Source organism: Trichoderma virens (genome assembly GCF_000170995.1).
Source record: "Trichoderma virens Gv29-8 chromosome Unknown TRIVIscaffold_92, whole genome shotgun sequence".
NCBI lineage: Eukaryota > Fungi > Ascomycota > Sordariomycetes > Hypocreales > Hypocreaceae > Trichoderma > Trichoderma virens.
The window spans coordinates 1219161-1240562 of record NW_014013657.1 but is presented as its reverse complement, the minus strand read 5'-3'; the positions used below and the strand labels follow the sequence as shown (position 1 = coordinate 1240562).

General features: G+C 50.5%; 5 protein-coding genes across 5 annotated transcripts; 3 read left to right on the top strand and 2 right to left on the bottom strand.

The window, feature by feature from the left end:
• Positions 1 to 14: 14 nt before the first annotated feature.
• On the top strand, positions 15 to 4580 carry TRIVIDRAFT_196425 (putative filamentation protein Rhf1; the record flags this gene model as incomplete). The annotated part of the gene is made up of 4 exons (XM_014094323.1): positions 15 to 17; positions 908 to 1019; positions 1097 to 3894; positions 3954 to 4580. 4 exons carry the CDS (start codon positions 15 to 17, stop codon positions 4578 to 4580), a joined length of 3540 nt encoding a protein of 1179 aa, XP_013949798.1.
• A 926-nt stretch (positions 4581 to 5506) lies between these two features.
• TRIVIDRAFT_56330 (uncharacterized protein) lies at positions 5507 to 8849 on the bottom strand (the record flags this gene model as incomplete). The annotated part of the gene is made up of 3 exons (XM_014094322.1): positions 5507 to 7020; positions 7086 to 8619; positions 8838 to 8849. 3 exons carry the CDS (start codon positions 8847 to 8849, stop codon positions 5507 to 5509), a joined length of 3060 nt encoding a protein of 1019 aa, XP_013949797.1.
• A 5063-nt stretch (positions 8850 to 13912) lies between these two features.
• Positions 13913 to 15287, top strand: TRIVIDRAFT_232673 (uncharacterized protein; the record flags this gene model as incomplete). The annotated part of the gene is made up of 2 exons (XM_014094321.1): positions 13913 to 14784; positions 14846 to 15287. The coding sequence occupies 2 exons, from the start codon at positions 14060 to 14062 to the stop codon at positions 14940 to 14942; spliced, it is 822 nt and encodes a 273-aa protein (XP_013949796.1).
• A 1278-nt stretch (positions 15288 to 16565) lies between these two features.
• On the top strand, positions 16566 to 18802 carry TRIVIDRAFT_37955 (uncharacterized protein; the record flags this gene model as incomplete). Its single annotated transcript, XM_014094320.1, has 5 exons — positions 16566 to 16904; positions 16955 to 17571; positions 17633 to 17960; positions 18034 to 18290; positions 18358 to 18802. 5 exons carry the CDS (start codon positions 16566 to 16568, stop codon positions 18800 to 18802), a joined length of 1986 nt encoding a protein of 661 aa, XP_013949795.1.
• Positions 18803 to 19252: 450 nt separating this feature from the next.
• TRIVIDRAFT_56332 (uncharacterized protein) lies at positions 19253 to 21082 on the bottom strand (the record flags this gene model as incomplete). The annotated part of the gene is made up of 2 exons (XM_014094319.1): positions 19253 to 20770; positions 20960 to 21082. The coding sequence occupies 2 exons, from the start codon at positions 21080 to 21082 to the stop codon at positions 19253 to 19255; spliced, it is 1641 nt and encodes a 546-aa protein (XP_013949794.1).
• Positions 21083 to 21402: the final 320 nt, after the last annotated feature.

The following is a 21402-nucleotide window of genomic DNA, read 5'->3' as shown; positions in this document are numbered from 1 at the left end:
TATGATGTGATAAGATGGTGGTTTGAATATAATGAGACGAGATGAAATGGCAGAATTCTCGAGAGAAATCTGAGTGACACCGGAAGGGAGAAGATTCAATGTCAACAAGCTCGCAACCCACCAGAGGTGAGTGACACTTGTAGTGTCGACGGAAACGTAAACCGAGTGCCTTTGATATGGATATGCCCGAGAAATTATCGCCAATTGGTGTCTACATGCATCGGCTTGAGCTTCCGATGGTTGTAGTATCTGCTTCAATTGCAATGGCAAACTCGATTTTTTTTCTTTTTTCCCTTGCCTGTCTGGGCAAGGTTCAGGTACCTTGTCGGGCTACGTGGGGTTCCGTGTGGCGCCGCTGATTGGCCGCGCGGGAATCCTTTGTACTGATACTGAGATTGCTGCCCGCCCCGTGCATATTCAGTGCAGTGATAGTGCAGTGTCTTCGCTACAGGCGCTACCAATTAGGCGCTGTAATTGCCTGCCGCTGCCTGAGCGTGCGTTGATCCCAGCAGGTCATTGACCATCGGGTCTGTGTACGAGTACAGCCACGAGCTGCACTACGTCAAGGGTAGGATTTGCCTCTGCCACATGCCCCAGCCTCCCTTGGACATTGTTCATCTCTCAAGAGCCTCACCCCCCCTTTTCGCGTCATCGCGAACTCCTTCGTTTTTGCGTCCAGGTGGCTGGCCGTCGAAGCTTGAGCCGATCTCGTCAGCGGCGCTGTTTTTGCCTGCGTGTCGAGCTGCGCGTGTGCATCTGGGAGCTGGACAGCCGCTGGCCACCTTTGCCGGAATCCTTCGCTCCCCCCCTGAGCTGAGCTGGTCGCAAAATGACTGTAAGACAACTGCGGCCGAACCGACGATTGACGATTGACAACCAGATGCTAACGTGCTGCCATCAATCTCAGACAAAAGCAGCTCGCTATGCCGACTTGCTGGACGATGCCCGCTGCGAGGGCAACTGGCCAGATGTTCCAGAGCTGGTTCGCAAGGTCCGCAAACACGATCCGGCGCGAGAATGTATGTCAACTACACGGATCCGAAGCCCCCAATCGTCGTCTTCGCATGGAAGCTAACCGCAAATTGGCTTGCCACAGGCCTGACATTGACCGCCGAAACAGAATGCGCCATCTCCAAAGTAACCGCTGCTGGCACGCAGCCAACCGACCTCGACGTGCCCAACAGACTTCCGAAGCTTATGGCTGTGGTTGAGGCCGAAACTCGCCCCGAGGAACGATTCCAGGCTCAAGTCTGTGTTGGATGGCTACACTGGGTGGTTGGCGAGTATTCTTTGGCGCTGGAACGACTGCCCAAAAGTCTCAACGAGCAATACCCAGATATCGACCCGGCAAACACAGCATCGGAATGGACCAGCGTGTGTGCATTAAAGGCTGCCTACCTCAGGGCGAACATCCTAATGAGAGATGGACAGAGATTAGCAGCGCTGGCTGCGTTACAGGAGGGTCTCCCATCTTTGGATCGAGTCTGGTGTGGCCATGGCATCCGTAAACAGTTGCGGTACTGGTCGGAGCTGTTCCTGACTGAGCATTGTATGCTCACCAGCGAGGCGCTCCATAACAGCGAAATCTCCCTGGACGACCCCAATTCCATCTCCAGCTTTCGATCTTGGGCAAAATACTGGAAAATCATGTCCGCCCCCGTCGCAGGCGGTTTCGGATTCAAGGGCTCCGTACCCCGGAGGAGGATCTGGAATGAATACTATCTGGCGCTTTCCCGAATCTTGGAGAATGACCTACCTTATCCAACAGGGCAGGCTGAGAAGATGGTCGAGGATATGTCAGCTCGAAGTCAGTTGAGGGTAGAGGTCCAGCGGGCAGAAGCAGCCTATCAAGCCCTCTTGCTGGGTGAGACCGCCTTTCCACGAGCAGACGAAGAGCGCGCGGAAATTGAAACATTCGTCAAGCAAGTCATGATGAATTGGTCCATTTTGTGTGGCCGTGGATGGAGTGAGCAGGACTTGGGCCAAGGGGGCCGAGATCTCCTTAGCCGAACCGTGCTTGATACTTTGTACAGTGCCGCAACAAGGACCTATCACTCAACAGCCATTCTTAGATCTCTATTCAACGTTCACTTGTCGGTGGCTGAATTCGACCTGGCGTTCAAGGCGCTCGATTCCTACCTGGATATTCTTAAAAAGGGCAAGGCTCGAGTGGAGAAGACGGGACACCCAGAGCCGAGCTTGGATGATGACAAAACTGCTCTCGAGACCATGTCGCAAGGCATCATGATTTTATGCAGTTACGGTCACCAGGAAGCCGCAGAAAAGGCCCGACATCTGGGTGCTGAGCTGGAGGACTGGCTATCTAAACTCCCACACGTAAATGGGCAGGAGAATGGCACCCCTGCGATTGCGGAGGATAAAGAAGAGAGCGAAGTGCACTCAAATGCTCCGCCTCCTCAAACTGTGGCCCTCGCCTGGCAGGCCATTGGTCTTGCACATGCTCATTGGTCGCGGATGACGACTGAAGCTGGGTCGAGGGCTGAGATACAGTCCAAGGCCATCAGATGCCTTCGCAGGTCTCTAGCTCCTGAATTCGGCCGTTCAAAGGACGTCCGGAGCTTTTTCAGTCTCGGACTCTTGTTAGCCGAGCGGCGGGAGCTGGCTACAGCTATAGAGCTCGTTAGATCAGCATTAATAGCCGTACATGGGTTTGAAGAGGACTATAATCTGTTCTATGGACCTTATTGGCAGGAGAGGTCTCTTATCCCCTTGTGGCATCTTCTAGCTCTTCTTCTGAGCGCCCGACAAGATTATGTTATGGCGGCGAGGGCTTGTGAGGGTGCCTTGGAACAGTTCAAAGACCCAACCGTTGTCTTTGGCAAGTCAGACGGTGGATTTCGCAGCGAGCACCTCAACGACGCCGAAGCTAAGGCCGCGCCGCCAAGAGGGCTTGTTGATGATATGAGTGATGAGGAGAAGGTGGGCATCTTGGACGTCAAGATGACACAAATCGCCTTGGTTGAGCTCATGGAAGGGCCAGACGTTGCTGTAAATGCCAGCTTTGAGCTGCTGACTTTGTTTTCACGATTGTTCGGCAACATCGGCGTGCAGCAGCAGGCACTCAAGCCCCCAGCTCTTGCGGAGCCGCCAAAGACTTCACGTACGTTCAAGGGCAGCATATTTGGGTCACGCGCAGACCGGTCGAGGCCACCTACCAGGCAGATAAGCAACGCAACTCTGGGTGAAAAATCAACAGTGTCGGCAAGGCCTGCTACATCTCACACTACTGCTGCCAGCATCGCCCCGGCCGTTCAGGTAACATCGGAGAACGGAGATGGGCGATCACGGAGCGGCAGTCTGGGGGCCCAGACGCAGAGGAGCGAGTCCGGAAGAAGAAACAGCTTGAAAAAGAAAACTAGAAGCGGTAGCCAGCGGCGCAGATCATCGAGTGCGGGCGGCCTATCACATCAAGCCACGGTGGTTGGAGATTCCGATTTGACTGATCACGACTTCTTCTCAGCCTCTGGTAGACGCCTACAGTCTCGAATGGCAAATTCATCTCGAGGCAGGACGCTGTCGTCACTAAACTCGTACCTCTCCACGAATTCCAAGTACACTGACGATTCAGATATGTCAACTGACATTAGCATTACACTACCTCACCTTCTGCCTCTGATAAAATTCCCCAAAAATAAGGAGAAATCTCAACGAACAACAATTCTAATCAAAGTATGGCTCATGATTGCTGGTTTCTATCGCCGAGCGGGCATGTTGGAGGACTGCAAGGGAGCAGTTGCCGAGGCGCAGAAACTCGTCCAGACACTTGAAAGCGAAATGGCGAAAGAGCCGACCAGCGGATCGGGTTCCACCAGGGGTCCGGCTTGGGGTGAAAAGAAGAGCATAGATGAACTCTGGGGTGACATTTATTCCGAGGTAAGTTGTGCTATTCTAGTGATTGAAAATGATTCAATTGGCTAACATGATTCTCAAAGCTGGGTCTTCTGGCGCTCGCAAAGGAAACTCCATATACGGCTCGAACTGATTTTGAATCAGCTTTAACGTATTATCCCGATCATCCCGCAGCAATCGTTGGACTGTCCAATATCCTACTTGACATCTACAGCGAGAAGCTGCTTCCTACGCCAGCAATTCCTTCCTTGGATGGTCACGAGGTTTTTGATGATGTGCGTCCTGCCAAATCTGATTCTTCCTCGAGCGCCCTCAAAACCCTGCCATACACCCCGCTGGGACTCGTTTCCGACGTATACACTACCGAAACCCACTCTAGCGAAGGCGACGAAAAGGAGACAACCAAGGCTGCGGGCTCTGGTAGTGATTCTCGCGACGAGGACGAGCTCCCCGCGCCGTACAAGGCCTTTCACCTCCCTCTCGTCGACCGATTGGCTGCTCGTGACCGTGCCTTTACGCTGCTGTCGGGACTTACTCGTCTCGGCACGGGCTGGGATTACTCAGACGCATGGTTTGCGCTTGCTCGCGCCCACGAAGAAAATGGGCAGATCGAAAAGGCCAGAGAGGTCCTTTGGTGGTGCGTCGAACTCGAGGAGGCCATGGGAGTGCGTGATTGGCGCTGTCTCGCTGCTGGGGGCTACATCATTTGAGTAATGGGATGGGTCAGGCTCATTCCAACCGTGCTCTGATTTATTTATTTTATTTTCTGGACCATTTTGCACGGGGAAGAGAAGGGGGAGTTACATATAAAGATGGGCATCGTGTAAAGAAAGAGGAGGAGACTGTGATAAAGGACAGGGGGCCAGCAATGAAAGGTATAAAAAAAAGACATTAGAGCACTTAGGACGTATAATATCCCCCCCTACCCCCTCTTTCTTATTCTTTTTTCTTCCACAGCTGAGCGGCAGCGGCAGCGGCATTGGTTATAGTTTTTTTCCTTCTTCATTTTTTTTCTCTTGAGATAGACTTAATTTATGGCGGCCAAGCGAATTCCGCAGATATTGTCCATCATTTTACTCTTTTGTTCGTACAACGAAGCTATGGCAGCAGCTCGCAAAGCGCCCTCTTAATTTTCCTCAGCATCACGTAAACACAGTAGAAAAGGCACCTTAAGTTGGACACCAATGTTTTGGAAAAAAAAAAGAAAGAAAAAGGCATTTCTAGTCAGTCGCCTATACGAAATTTATTTTTATTATATATGCTACCTATCCTACCTACCCAACAAAAATCCTACCAGTCAATTGAAAAGCCCTCCCGTCCCAGCCGCCACGCATGCGCGTGAACCGAACAAATGAGAAATCTGTTTCTTCCTTGGTTCTCTTCGCCTTTAGACTTTTTTTGGTCCTTTTTTTTTTCTTTTTAGGAAACAGGAAAAATAAGGTCGTTTTATGGGGGGGTTGATTCTATGATATGCCCAAGTCGCCTTCTCTTCTCCCAGATGATAACTTTGTATTCCTGTGCCCGCCCTGTCCTGGTGCCCTCCCAACCCCCCTTGGTTCACGTTCACCACCACTAGACCACTATCCCGTGCCTTGTATATAATGTCATCAATCTCACGTGTATCATAATTCCTCCGTTACCGGCTGTTTAGTAGCTGCTGGAGGAAAGTCGAGAACTGCCTCTTGTCCGTTGAGGTTGTCAAGGATCGCAAAAAGTCATCGCCGTTGATCCCCAAGCTGGGGAAAACTTCGTTCTGCATCTGTCGGATGAACATGTCTCCTGTTTTGGTATATATAGTTTGCTCCAATGCCGCGATTTCCGTCAGAACTTGCTTTGTCTGAGCGTCGGTGGACGGCTTGAAGCTGGGATTCCGCATCACCTCCCAGCACGTGGAATGGAACCTATCCATCATGAAGTGATCGAATCCAGGGATAGCCGGGTTGGGATTGCCAGTTGGCGCCGTCGGCTCTCGTGAGATGGTGGCTACATCGGGACCGCCCCAAAGAGAAGAAATTCGAGCCATGATGGTAAAGGCCAGTCGGCTCGGGCCAAGATTTCCGTCCAAGGTCTTTGCCAACTCGAGGACAGAAGCAATCATTGGCTCAAAGAAGCCTTGATTTGCCTCGCTGATAAGAACTCCCTCCAGCCCGTTGTTTAAGATGATTTGGATGAAGGAGAGGTATTCTCGCCTAAGCTCTGCCAGCTGTATCTCGTCATCCGTGCCAGAGATGGGCTCTCCAAGTCCTCCAAAGATGCGCTGGAGTAGTGGTGTCAGCAACATGTTGAGAACATCGTAAATTTCTGACTTGAACCCAAACACCACCTGGTCCAAGAGGCGTAAAAACATGGCCATCTCATCTTTGGATGAGCTTTGTGAGAGCAATCCTTCAATCCACTTTGGAAGCTGCGGGAGAACGGCAGCACCCAATACACCCAGAAGTTTAGAAAACGCAGATCTGCAAGCCGTCCTGATTTCTGCTGATGAGTTCAGCTCACGAAGTGCAATGAGGATTGCCTCGGCTGCGCGAGAAAACTCGTCAGAGACAAGCTTGTCCGGTGGCCCATGCGGATTTGATGCGCTGGATCCTGGAGTCCAGTCGGAAAAGCCATGAGCAAGCGTTCCCAGTGCCATGACGATATGATGGATCTGCAAAGTTGCCTGTGCATCGCCCCCCTTGGCCCGAGGAAGATGGACCTCCATATCCTGGAACAGAGGATCCATTACCGATCGTGCATACAATGCCTGGTTTTCCGCTGGTGTGCTATGCGTAGAAGAGATACATCCAATAGCCTCGAAGAGGTAGAGCTGACTAGTGAAAAGAGCATCCGCTGAATGATCGGACTCGTCTGACGACATGTCATCATCTGCATCCTCTCCAGGCACTTCGGCCTTGATGGGCAGCAAATCTCCAATCGACTGTATGACGGTTTCGGCGACGTTTCCTACGCGAGACCGAAGCTGCTTGATGAATCTGTGGAAAAGGTACCACGACCGAGTCTTGATACGCACATGGTTATGGTGGACTAGACGCACGAAATTCTCCAAGACTTGGGGAATGTACTGGGAATGGGACTCAAAAACGGCACAATATCGGACGCAAATTTCCATGTATTGGAGAAGAATTGCGGGATGGGAGAAATTTGCGATTCCTGTAGTCAGTATGTTAGCAAAATGAGTGGGGAAGGATATAGGAACGCCTTGACGAGCAGCTTACCAGATTCGACCATTTTCTGCATCATCACCACCAGCCGTTCTGAGGCTTCAGAAGACGGTTGGTTCTTGGTGCCGAGTCCCTGATTCGGTAACGCAAGCTCTCCAAAGAGGTACATCTCGTGCAGCGCAAGGTCGAGGTCCCGCCAATCCATATGCGATCCTGCTTGGTCCAGCGATTGAAAAGTAGTCGCCACCAGGTTGCTCAGTACGTCCATGTATAGGCTCTGGTCGATGGCCGCGATGGTTTTCTGGAGATACTGCAGCCGCCTCCTGAGTTCTTGAAACTCCGCCTCGTCAGTTTGCTCGTCCTCATTTCCCCATGATGTTGTCTCGTCATATCTCATTTTTCGAATAATTGCATTCAGTATTGGCGACAGCATGTTGGAATATTCTTGGTTGAGTTGCCCCAATTTTCGAAGGAAAGTAAGGAGGTCAGTCAATGACGGGATAACAGTCGAACACACTTCGTCATATTCGTCGGAGAAGAATCGTAAAAGTAGGGGGAGAAAGCCATCCAAGTGTTGCTTGGCCCGCGTCCGTGTTTCGTCGTTGGCCTGATTATCGTCAAGAGCTCTTATAATATCCGCCACTGTGGTGTTTACAAGCTTTGCAATGGCCTCGGCGAGATCCGTGTCGTATTGTGGGGTGCCCTTTAAGTCGTTGAGCATGGGGCTGGCAACCAGCTGGCTCACAATATCTTGCAGATTAAGGAACGATATCATTTCCATCTTGTCTGCTGACCGCATTTTCTTGCCACAAATCTCGGTGAGGGTATCGATAGCAGTATCTCGCACCTTATCCTCACTGCCGGTCCGCCCAACGACGGGTAACAGCAGGTTAAGCATGTCGTGGCTGACGACTAGTGATATGTCCATCCAGCTAACCCACTTGCCGAGAACTTTCAAGACAAGATCAACAACGATGTCGTTTCCGCTGTACCTGGAAAGCAACTGCTTCCATGACTCGGCAACTTTCTGCATGTCCTGAGCACGCAGCTGGTCCTTGAGTTCCGTGTTTCGCTTCGAGTCGCCGCTCTCCCGTGACAGAAGCATATCTGCAATCTCGTCGTGCACAGATGACAGGACCCTCAGGTAGAAAAGCACACCAGCCACATTGTCGACGTTCTGGTGGAGCCCGGTCAAGTCGAGGAAATCGTCGACGAAGCTCTGCCAGCCGTCACGGTAGAGGAAGACGAAAAGGTATGTCAAGGTCTGCGTGAGCTTATTCTGGAGGTGAGCGGGATCTGGATCCTGCTGAGCACCCGCGCCATAGGCCTGGCGGACATATTGCAGCAAGGTATGTTTGAGAAAAGCGAGGCTCTCTCCATCGAGGCCCTGTGTATGGACCGCAAAGTTGACAACCTCAAGACATACCATGCGCACGACCTCGGACGTTCGGGGGATTCGAGAGAATAGATTCGTACACGCCTGCCATCCTTGCGGGTCGCTCCTCAGCTGGTTCAAATATTCAAATGCTTGCTCTTTCACCGACGGATCGGAAGCGGGATTCGACAGAATCTCGACGGCATTCTCGACCTGGAAACCATGACCATTAGCTATATGCCGAGCCTCAGGTAACAAGAAACAAGTCATAGAAACAGGTGCCCGCTGAAGGAGATATTATGGAGACTATTCTTTTCTTTGTCTTCTTCCTTTTCCTTCCATGATGGCTTCAGAGAAAAATGGCCGATGGCGGGGCACGACAAAGGCAGCAGCTGGGGTCTCGTGGCTACGACACATGCAAACTGACGTACCTGACTCTCCATACTCGAAAAAATTCAATGTCACAAGGAAAAAAACACCAGAGGAGCTTGTATGCTAAAAGGGGATGCTGCTATAATTCTGGCAGCCTTGTGAATGCAGCATCCGCATGCTTATGATTATTAGGCGGCGACAAGGCTACCGCTGCGGCATGCCTAGGTCGGAAGGGTGTTGTTTTTTCCTCCTTGTGTCGTAGAAAAGTTCGACCGGGGGAGGCAGGTCACGAGGCGAGGCTGGTGTTGAAGGGGTTGGCAATGGAGGAGAACCACAGCAGCCAAGGTCAGCTTCCACTCGTCGCTCAGACACAAAATGTGCGTCTTTATTCGCTATTTCAAAAGTCGGTGCAAGCTGTGGGGTGGTACATTTGGAAGAAGTTTGAGGCGGATGATTTTCGGGCAAAATCCAGCGCTGTGGGCTGTGGGCACGGAGACCGCACTGTGTGTGATTCCAGCCTTTTTGGTGGGATTTGTACAGTGCGGGAGATACAAGCTCACTCGGTTATCACAGATATATATGAGGCTGTGATGGTACAAGCTTCATCCTCCCTTGAGAATATGCATGCAGACAGACGGAGCTCTTACATCAACCGGCATCTTGGATAGCGCTACGCTCACTAAAATGGCTTATTACAAGCTTGTTTTACGAATTTCAAAAATAGATTCGGGCCGTACCATGGCGAATGGCATACAAGATTGCCCTTTCACGTGCTCACGTGAAGCATTGCGAAGTTCGCATCCATGCCATATCCATACGGCAAAGTCCAATAGTCGCGGGCCACGCAGCCCAAAGCGTGGGCGATATTATCAGCGAGGCCAATAATAGGCTCTATCAGTCTGGAAATGAGCGGCGGTGGGCGTAATTCGGCGAAGTTGAGCGCATTGTTCATGTGTTGTTGACAAACAGCGTAAGCAAATCAGAAGCCAGATGCCCAACTTGGGAGGCACCAGGTGGGCATTATATACGTCTTGTACGGAGTAAGCATCGGGGGATCCGCCTTGTCCCTGCTGCATGGATGATTGATCAATATAGTAGAGTCATGGCCTCTCTGTCTCTGGTACGCGTAAAGTAACATGGATCAAACAGTGTGACGTAAGTCGAATACCTGACGCAAGCTGATATCTGCATGTGGTGTCTTTGTATGGTCGTACCCTATACCATGATTGTAATTTGCATGTCGGTTCTATACAATTTAGACATGAAGAACGAGACGATGAAATTATTGTTTGAGGCATTCTACGGAATAATGCTGGAGTAATTCATCACCCATTTAAGCCTTTATGGGCACAGTCAAGCAGAAGTCGGGAGCAGATCAAGATTTGATGTCAGTTCACCAGCATCTGACAATGAGGGTGAACTGAACACACCACCCTCATAACAAACTTCTACAGATTACATAGAGCTAATCAGATCTCATCAAGAATGCTAAACACCATTCCCTAGAGATGCCACATCTAGACACTTCCTTCACAACAGGGCGCAAAATCAACAGGACACAATGGTAGAAAGATCAAAACCCGGGGGACTCCAGAGCCACGTTGAAAAGCCTGGGCAATACTATCGCTGATGGAACCCCAAAGGCATCGTTACATTAGGCTACCTGAGTTAAAACAAGCGAAAATTGGGAGCACTGCTCGTAACATTAGCCATGAAATATGGCCGTGCGCATGTAACCAACCGATATTCTGTCATTTCGTCTCTCGTCTCGTGTCGCCGTCCAAAACCAACCTTATTTCTGGCCTGCGAGAGGATAATGGGCAATACGGAAACTCCCAGGCGATCTCAAGGCCCATGGAAATGATGATATCAGGGGTAGAGGTAATCATCTCATGAGAATACTTGCTTGCAACCGCCAGCGATACGAGGATAAACAGAAGCGCCAGCAGACAGTCAGTACTGTAGCAGGATGAGACTGACAGTCAACGTCATTGCAAGAATGAGAGCAGAGCTACTTGTGCGATCGACAGGAGTCTTCGTCGCCAAGCAGTAAAATGAATTCACCAGCTTGTGAGTATCACGGCGCCAATGCAGCTGCTGGGTCTATCGGCGGATAAAGGCACTCAGCCAGCGCGCCGACGCGATGATCTATGGGGAATGAGTTTAATTGAAGGAAACGCAGGGGAGAGCACGCGGACAAATCTACTGCACTGGTGGTGCAACATTCTGCACCTTTGCCCTCTCTCACCGCCATCGGTTGCTATGCCATTTTCTCCATCGCCACAGCAGCAGCAGTACGAGTATAGTACAGTAGTCATGTTCCCTGTCCGCCCTCCAGAAAATGGAGCAGTGCCGGTTCCCAATCCAGCTAAACGACTCTAACCACCATCTTAGAACATCTTAGAACAGGAGGAGCCAAGTCTTATTAGCACCGAGTAGCTTCGGGCTAATCATGGCCAAAGGTCGCATCCCCTCACTCGGCCGCAGCCAATGCCGCCGATTCACCTTCTCAGAGCAGCTTGGGCGGCCGAATAGCTCTGGCTGCGGCTAATTTGCGAGCTCCCCCATCTTTTGGACTGGCCGAACGAGACACCTTCTTTCTGGCGACTCCACTGAATGCGGGCGGCCGCAGAGCAAGATTGGCTCGAGGCAAGCCACAGAGGGCACAAATCTCCAACAGATGGGCGGATGGAGGACGGTTCCTGCATTAGCGCTCGCGTGGCGGTTTTTCCATCGTCGAGTGTGCTTGCCATCGTGTTTGCTGACGATGCCAAATCTAGCCCTCGAGGAGCGAGACTACCGCCGTATTTGCGGAGTAGCAGACAGCCTACAATATCGCTGTGACATTCATATTATGGATACTCGCCTCTGCTTCCAGTGCCGGTTGCGATATTTACTGTACGAGTACTTGCTGGTCGGTCGGGGGATAGGAGGAGCAAGCAACAATGCCAGCATCGGCACGGAAAACTCCGCGCTGCCCGGACAAATGTCACCGCTTCTTCACCTCGTCCCATGCGACACTGCTTTTCGAGAAGTAGATTTGCAGAAATCCCTTCAGTACCAGCATAAAGACTGATACGGAGTACGACTATTCCTCGGTTGATGCTAGTCGCGCTGTCTGACGACTCCACCCGGTCAGCAAAGAGACCTGGCATGCCTTGCTAGTAGCACAAGCAATATATGGAGCAACGCTGTTGATGCCAGTATGAGGCAAATGCAGAGCTCTCTCTCGCTGGGCTCGTTTACCCGTCCTGTAACGTGCCAAATGGGTTGGGCTTATACGGTGCACGTGGGGAGTTGCTTCCTCCTTGCTGCTGTTCTGGATTCTGCTACGACAAGGGCAGATGCCCCCCTGGCGTACGATGGTACCTGAATTCTTGTTTGTTTGGAAAGATCTGGAACTGTGCCAAGACATGGCTCCAAGAAAATAAACACGACTGGCGAATATGCTAATACTATACGGTTATGAGGAGGATCAAGGTTTCCAAGCTCTCGACAGCAGGATCTCGGGACTTGCAAACACACATGTCAACGAGGCAACTGGTCAACAAAATACGAAGAAACGCCACTGCTGCTGCTCGAATGAAATAAGACACTACTAGTATTAGTGAGGACACCCGGGCTGCAGACGGCGTCTGGAAAATCCCCTGGTGCGAAGAGATATCCATTACAGGAAGGTTGGATGGACTCGGCCACTAGATACCTTGGATATCATCCCCGGCAGCTCTGGATGACAGCGAATACCACTGCTGCTACTATACCTATGCTTCTCAGTAGGTCGGCATCTGTGTAGGTAGGTAGGTACGGATGCAACATCAAAGTACAGAATACTCGGTACTACTCCGTACCTACTTTGTTATGATGGGATGAACGGCCACGGCTGGCTTCAGGATGCTTCACTTGCTCAATAAACAGAGGGAGGGGTCAACTTCGCCAATCTCGCCAACCTCATGCAAGTCCTAGCCGTCTGTCGCCCCCCTTCCTCCCTCCTTGCGTATTCCGATGGACTTGTCGCAGCCTGGGCAACACTGTCATCAAATGCTGCCCTTGCAGAGCCCACAAAATAGATCAACTTGAGACCGAGTTCTGAAAACAAAGGCGCAGAGGCCCGCCTCCCGAGCCGATCGGTCAAGATCCTTCAGCCGTGTCACCTTTGGAACCGCGCCAGAACGTGATGCCTGTGCAAGGTACGGCGCACAGAGTACAGACAATACGAGCATGGACTATTGGCTCCAGAGATTAAAGTGCAAGCATAATCACACTTGTAACCAGCGGAACGATGAAGCCGGCGACTAGCAGAGAGACGACGAGGTACTTGTTCGCGTACTCCGTCCTCTCTTCTCCGTGGAGGGTATTGCTGCCGAAGAAGCTCCAGTCATTAACGAGCGCCAATTTAGCAGGTTGAAATGAAGGCATGTATGTCTTGGTTGAATTATCAAGGACAGCGAGTATTTTACAGGTCTAGAAGGATGGCGGTAATTAACGATCCATCTCTAGGTACTCGTACGAGTATACTTGTATACCGCCACCACTACGAATATCGCCGTGCTCATTGAGAGAGAGAGGATGAGTAGTGAAGGCGCATAATTTTCCTCCTCTTGTCTTGTGGACGGGCACCATTGCTTCAGCCATTCATGCCCAATTGCTCACGGCGATTTGCATTTCAATTGCCTCGTACGGAGGACTCGCACAAAGCGGCCAAGGCACAAGCAGGGGTCATGGCCAATGGCAAGGTGATCTGTTGCCGCTGCAGGAGCACAAACGCACAACGCACATGCTGATGTGGCTGCTCATTCGCGCGTTGGCCCTGGCCGTTTGCCACACAGTATGGAGCGATGTTGTACCTGCAGAAATCAGAGACAGGGGTGAGCTGGTCTTAAGCCTGGGAGGGTTCGTGGGTCCTCCATCTTGGCTCTTCTGAGAGGCGGATGAAACTGGCGCGACAAGCATCTCCACCTCGACATCCACTTGCGAACCCCCTAGATTGGCATCCGTTCTGGACGCAATTTCCCGGGGTATCCAATGGGTGGCAATCGAGGTGAGGTTGTTTGTTCGTCGATATGCCTATTAATATGAGGCCACGCTCGGTCGAGGAGCTTCTTCTTTTTTCCTCTCTTTCTTCCTCAGCCCACAAAGCATAATCGCCAGCTCGCTCTGACTTCGGTCGTCCATTCTTTCAAACAAACCACTTGCAAACAAAGCTTTACGCTTTCTCACACTCTTTCTTTCACCAACAAACCAACTTCGTTCTTCAAGAACCACCAAAAAAAAGACAATCAAGATGCGTTTCACCGTCGCCGCTGCTGTCCTGGCCACCTCGGTCCTCGCCCAGGAGCCCGTCTCCACCGACTACACCACCGAGTTGGTCACCATCACTGCCTGCCCTGAGACCGTCACCAACTGCCCGGCCCGCCAGCAGACTACCTCCGTGGCCACCAACTACATCCCCCTGACCACCTCTACCGTCTACGCTACCTCCATCCACACCATCACCTCGTGTGGTCCTGAGGTCACCAACTGCCCGGCTCACAGCACTGTCCTGTCCACCGAGACCATTGCTGTTTCCACCACCATCTGCCCGGTCACCGCCTCTGCCACCCCCACTGTTGTCCCTACCTCCCAGGTCTGGTCCAACAGCACCGGTGTTGTCTACCCTACCGGCCCTGCTGGTGGCGCTAGCTCTGCTCCCGTCTCCGTCCCGGTCTACACTCCTCCCGCCGCCTCTTCTCCCGTCTACACTCCTCCTGCTGGCTCTTCCCCCGCTGTCACCAGCGGCTATGCTGCCCCTACCGGCGGTGCCCCTGGCTACCCCATTAGCTCTGCTGCTCCCGTCTGCCCCAGCAGCTCCGTCATTGCTGTGACCAAGAGCTACACCACCGTCCTCACCTCTGTTGAGTACCAGACCGTTGCCGTCCCTTGCCCTACCGGCCCTGCTGGTGGCAACCCCGGCCCCTCCGGCACCGGTGCTGTTCCTCCTCAGCCCACCGGCCCTGCTGGCAACGGAACGTGAGTTTTATATCCCTTTTTGATATCGAGATTTGACCAGATGTACTAACTCTTCTACTAGCACTGGTGTTCCCCCTCCCGTCAGCGGCGCTGCCTCTTTCGCTGGCTCTGCCGTCTTCGCCGCCGTTGCCGGTGTCGCTGCTCTGATCCTCGCTTAAACGTTTCCTTTAAGTCATTTTTGAATTAAAGGCCTGCGGGACATGGCAAACACACACGACAGGCGCCCCTGAGATCTGGTTGGACATGTACAGAAGTTGAACTAGAACTTATTTTTCAATAATACTAGAGTTTACGGCAATCGGGATTATACCCCTTGGAGTGTGTACTTAATATTCTAATTGCACGGGCGTTCGCGGGGACGATCCCGTCAGACAACCGACTGCGGGTCTTGTCCTGGATGTCTTTTTTGAACGAAGCATTTTTTGGTCACGAACTGAGATATCAACTTTTAACGACTGTGCTTTTTCTTAGCCTTTTCAAAATTACTCTTGTTACTCTTTTACACCTTTTCTGTGCGCATGCTCCGTTTCACCGTGATGATTTGATTCGTATTAGCCGTATTATAAGCATCGATCGAGAGGGGACTGCTTTGACCCTGAAGGAGAGAGTCTTTTTTCTCCTCATTCAACCGTATACAAATGGCCTGGATGGGGCCCCCTTGTCGATACTCATTTCGCCAAGCGCCAACTTGCCTCTGTGGGCATAGCTTGGTGCGCACGACGGAAATTAGGCCGAAAGAAGGTGACGGCCTATGTTGATTGGGCGGGGATCGAGATGAAGTACCACGCGACAATGCTGCCGAGTTTGAAGTCATCTGTGCGTAACGAGTCAATGGAGAGGAGGGGCGTATTGTGCTGATTGTCAGTGTGGGTTTTTTGGTATTGTCGATCTGTTGGATTACATCAGACGGACGATCCGGGATGGACGCAAGGACGGTGTTTTATGTGAATATGAGGCTTTTGTTGAGTCTTGGTTCCAGCGCTCATACATGGTCTCATGGACTGTGTAGGCTACTGTCAAAGGCGAGAATGGGTGTCCCAGTTTTGTTAGATACCTAGGCTGCGTCTTGTAGATTTCTTGGCCTCTTCCTTACCTCAAGATCATGGGATAGAACTATCAAGTTCTGGAATGAGATAACGGGTAAAGAGCAGCAAACACTGAACCATAGCAACAGGGTGTGCTCTGTAGCCTTCAAAATTCTCAGCAGATGGCCGCTCACCTCTAGATTAGAAGATGACACTATTAAGATCTAGGATGCAATAATGGACAAAAAGCGGTACGCAGATAAGGTTAATACTGCAACACATTCTATATCCTTCGACAATACAGTCTCTTACCTACATACTTGAACAAAGGGATTTGACCGGCCTTGTGATGAATCAATAGCTAGGCTTGGTGACTAAGCTGGGTGCAGCCCGGCTTCTAGATATAAAGTGGATTGTTTTCTCTAGCTAGATACCTAGGAAAGACAAGACAAGTTATTTGCTTTAACCGCTATAAATACCAAGGCACGAAAACAAGTCAGGGAATCATTTGATCTCGCTTCTGACATTGAGGCGAGTAACTTGTCTGAGTTTTTCTATCTAGAGAGAGAGGGCATTCCATTTATATCTCGTATTCTTCCGGCTTAGTCACCAAGCCTAGCTATTGATTAATCAACTGGTTAATTTCCTCATGAAATTCACGACATCAAAGTACATAGTATAGCACAAGCCAAAAATACCAATGCAGCTTTTGGGGTTATCCAAATCGAACAACTATTTCACCTCTACAAGAAGAAGATGACGCCATACCCCGGACTTGGCCTGCCCCTGCGGCAGTATCCTCGAGATGGGAAGAGGTTTTACCCGCTAGGTCTACACGCCGAATGCGTTGATTCAAACTCCGCTCTTCTTCCCGTGCGCGAGGTTGCGATGATGAATATTATGGAACGATTAACTGACAAAGAAAACTGGCACAAAATGATCTTCGACGACGAGATTGTAAAACAGTGGCGGGAAGAAGCGCTCAAGCATCCTAATAAACTGTATTGGAAGCAAGCCACTGATAACAAAGGAGCCAATGCTATTAATGACGTGCGACGGCCGCCAGCGATTATGGATACCGCTACTTTTGGCTACGTTTGTCTCACTTTTGAAAGCCGTGATATACAATATGCTGATCGGACAAGTGCGTGAAAGAGCTTCGGAACAAATCCAACTACTACATTGAGACGGGCATAATCCCTACTCTCGATGCATCTGCGACGATCGTGAAGTCAGACTTATTAGTCCAGGCAGGCCTCCGAGTTGAATTGCAGGAGGCCTTCAACAAGCTCAAGGCAGACCAAGGATCGAAGCTCAACTGGCGCCCAAATTCTAATGAACAGGTGCTGGATCTAGTACATCCTTCAATGTACCCTCTAGTATATGGGCGAACCGGGGTACTTCAAGATGAGGTTGTCGGCACTACTGATGCGATCGATAAATGGGCGGGAAAAGGAGAACAGATCGCGAAGGAGACGACTCCAATTCGCCGGGATGCAGATTCGCTGCCGGCCTCTCTGTGGTCTGACACGTACCAATGGCTTCCTGCCAATGTTAGATTCATGGAGGATGGGACTGTCAAGTTTACGAGCTATATCAACAATCTACATCCTCAAAAGTACGCGCAGATCTATCGCACCATCGAGAAGCTTATCGAAGCCGCCCTCCCCACCTGGGATCAGTGCCTATCTCTTCCACTGGAGCGTGGAACAAAAATTGGCGCTGGACGCACTGAGCCTCGGTTCCCAAAGCAGGATCTGAAGTAACTCTTGGAGTTTCCTTATAGGTTATCTTTTTGTCTCAGCGACTAACCAGTTATCTAGTGATTATGTCTCGGAAATCTGGGATCCTCCAAGCCCTCCGCCGCTAGATGACGATGATGATGAAGACGATGATGAAGACGATGATGGAGACGATGATAATGATGATGATGAAGATGAAGATGAAGATGATCCAGCCTTCCTCGAATGGAAAAGAACACGAAAACCAGTGCACCCCTCTGTGCCCGAGTTCGAAGATATTGAATATACCCCGCGTGACACAGCTCGTCTCGCCCATAAATTTAACAAGACTGGCCTTCAAGTCATAGTTAAAATGACTTCTATCGAGCTCACGCCGGAGAAACCAGAATTATCTGCTGAAGAATGGCACGTACGTAAGGAGTGCAGTCACCAAGATTTTATGCCCACATACTTGACCTCTATATTAACATGGCAAACGTTAGGTCAAGGGACAGATGAACGAACAGATCTGTGCAACGACTCTATATTGTGTGGATAGTGACAACATAGCTCCTAGCAATATCCATTTTCGTATGCAAACTGCACAATACATTCAAGGTCAATATCCGACAATTAGACATGATGCAAAAACCTGGTTTGAGCGCACCCACGGAACGAGCCTGGTGGATGGGACATGTCTTCAGATTTACGGAACCGTGCAAATGCACGAGGGCCGCCTATTGACGTTTCCCAACGTATTGTGAGTGACAATAATAGTTTCCTCTCAATGGAGATATATCCTCATTTGATGCTTACGAATAATTCAGCCAGCAGAGGGAATCTTCAATCAAGCTAAAAGACACTAGCAAGCCAGGTAGCAGACACCTCATCTCACTACAACTTGTCGACCCCAACGCACGAATCATTTCTACAGCCAATGTTCCGCCACAGCAGCATGACTGGTGGGCCAGCGCAGTCTTTGGGCAGTCTCTTCAGTCCGACAGCGCTGCCCTAGCAAAATTTCCTCCCGATCTCGTTGCGATACTACAACAGAAGGGATTCGTTAGGGATTCGCCCATCTCTGGTGGAAAGCTGCCTGTTGAGCTGTTACGCATGGTGCGAGCCCACTTATACAATAACGAGTCCGGCATGCCGATGAGTGAGGAAGAAGCCCAAAAACATCGGGCTGAACTACTGACCGAGCGCATCGAGCACCATATTAGAGCCGACCTTGCCTGGTCAAACCGTCTATATTATATGTTCCTTGGTTAATACGCGCCTTCGCGTCTTGTGTCTTTTAAACATATTACAAGTGGTGAAACTAGAGTAGGCTGCTTAAGTGAATACATAATGGATAGACTATGATGTATAGAGAGTGCTATAACGTCCAGAAATGAGCTCTTGTCATTCTGTGAGAATATAACGGTACTGGAACCTGGCGAGGTAGGCCAAGGAATATACTTAGGCCATTCTGGAATAGTATGATATGTAGCTGACATGGCAAGGTTGCCCTACTACCTTTATCTTCACTTGACAGTCTGTTGTCATGTAACGACTCTCAATCGCAGCTTTTAACACCTATACGTAACATGAATTGAAATGGGGCATGTATCAAGATGTATCCCGAATGGGATGTAAGGAATAGGACGAAAAAGCCTGCCACTATCCCACGCTCGATCCATTCGCTGCTATCCCAGCTTCTTTGCCACAAGAATCCACCACCTACTTGGCAGCAAATCGACTTCTGCGTCTCAAAGTCCCTCCATAAAAATATAGCACGAATATTCCAATCACACCCCCGCAACTCAGTCCAGCTAACAAACTGACTCCCTTCCCGACACCCAAGTTGATAAACAGAGGCCGCGAAAAATGAATTGCGCCGCATCCCAGAGCGCTCCTAACGAAGTCATTTGCCGCAAACAAACTGGCGCTGTACTGGGGGTAACTTAGAGCGATGTAGATGAAGATTACCTGGAAGATGAGGAATATCCCGAGGACGACAATTCCTATGCCAATGGTGGGGACGATCCAAGGAATCTCTGGGCTAGAATTTCCCGTCCAGCCAAACATGAACAGGCCAATGGGAACCAAGAAACTGGCGGGAAGACCAGGAGCGAGACGGCGCTCCGGCTCGCCCAATCCATGCTTCACAATACTGGGTTCAAAAACCAGCTTAAGGTACCCAACATAGAGAGCAATAGATATAGAGACACCCACGCTAATGGAAAGGAATATAAGACCGACCTGGCCCTGGTTCAAGCCGTAGCCATGAGTTGGGGAGGCAAGGCCAGGGAGACCAGTAGCGTATACAAACGGGAACACTTCGAAAAAGGAGTAGAAAATTGCGTACATGAGGCCAGTATACAGACTGGTAAAGAGAACAGATGGATCGAGGATATTAATCTCAAACGGTCGCCAGAGATTTTGCGAAACAACTTCATTAACCGATAGTTTAGATTGATCGATTTCCGATTGTGATCGTAAGTCGCTCCTCCCAGTAAGCCGGCGGAGACGTCTGGCGCGCTGGAGCAGGATGGTGGCTGAAGATGTTTCAGGTAGGAAAAAGAACATGAAGACGAATATAGGAGCGTTAAGCCAAACAATCTCCCACAAAGACCAGTGCCAGTTTGTGGCCGGAACCGAGAAGCCCGAAAGGAGAGGCCCGATAGCAGGCCCAGTGGTCGCAAACGCTGCCCAACCGGTGAGTGCGTACGGCAGCTCAAGAAGATTGTAGATGTCGCCAAGAGACGCTCCGCCGGTGGCCAAGCACGGAGATCCAAAGAATCCCTGCAGGAAACGCAAGACGATCAATCCAGGAAAGTTATTAACCACAGCGGTTCCAATAGAGATGAGAATGAAGGCAAAGTATGTGAGTATATACGGTGGATTGCGGCCAATGACTGGAATCTCGGACAGAGGCGCAAATATCAGAGGGCCGATGCCGTACCCAAGGACGTACATGGAAAGGCTCAGCGAAGTAACTTCTGGCGGGGTATGGAATATCCGCTCGATATCTGGTGCAGAGGGTGTTATGATGGCGGATCCAATGTACACTGAGAGTGTGTACAGGTAGATCTGAATGGTACATGAGAGTTTCTTTGATGTCGGCCAGTTTTGTGGGTTGTCCTGATCATTGGTATTGTACCAATCGACCAAAATAATGCCCGTGTCCGTTACCTTTGGTTCGATCTTGGTTGCCATCAGCCTCACCGTTTCTTGGCGTGTCGCATCGGCGTATGCCTGTGCCAAAGAAGCTGCAGTGGAGACTCGCGACATCTGTGGTCGAGACATGATTCTCGAAATCTCTTGGGTTTCAAGATCGTTTTCATCCAAGGAGTGGCTTTCCAAATCCTCAGTCTCTGGTGTGCCTGCCGTGCGACTTGCATCTTCTCCCTCTGCGCCATCCACGCCCTCCTCGCGTTGCGTGACCGGAGGATTGTAACAAGTTGGACAATGGAATATTGCTTGATCCTCTGGATATTTGAAAGCTTTGCCTCGAGTTACCCATCGCATTAACGTGCCAAAGGCCGTATCACGAAACAAGGGAGCCATAGCGAGCCGGGCCTCCAACGACCTCAGTCCAAAACAGGTTCCCGTTTCTTGAAATAGGAATTGATGTCTCAATGGAGATTTTTGATCTCGAAGGGTGCTGCTGGACAGAGTCGTTAGTTGGAGACGTCATTATATGCTAGCAAAAGCTAGCTATACCGATCACTCTAGCAGATGTGACGCTCACTTTATTCATCAATAGAGTATGGCCGTCTTGTTTTAAGCTTTCACCTCCTCTTCAATTGTCCCTACGCTCACCTCCTTCATTTCAAATGGGCGTCTTTGGAGATGGAATCAACGGTTGATGTTTATACCCCTCTCCA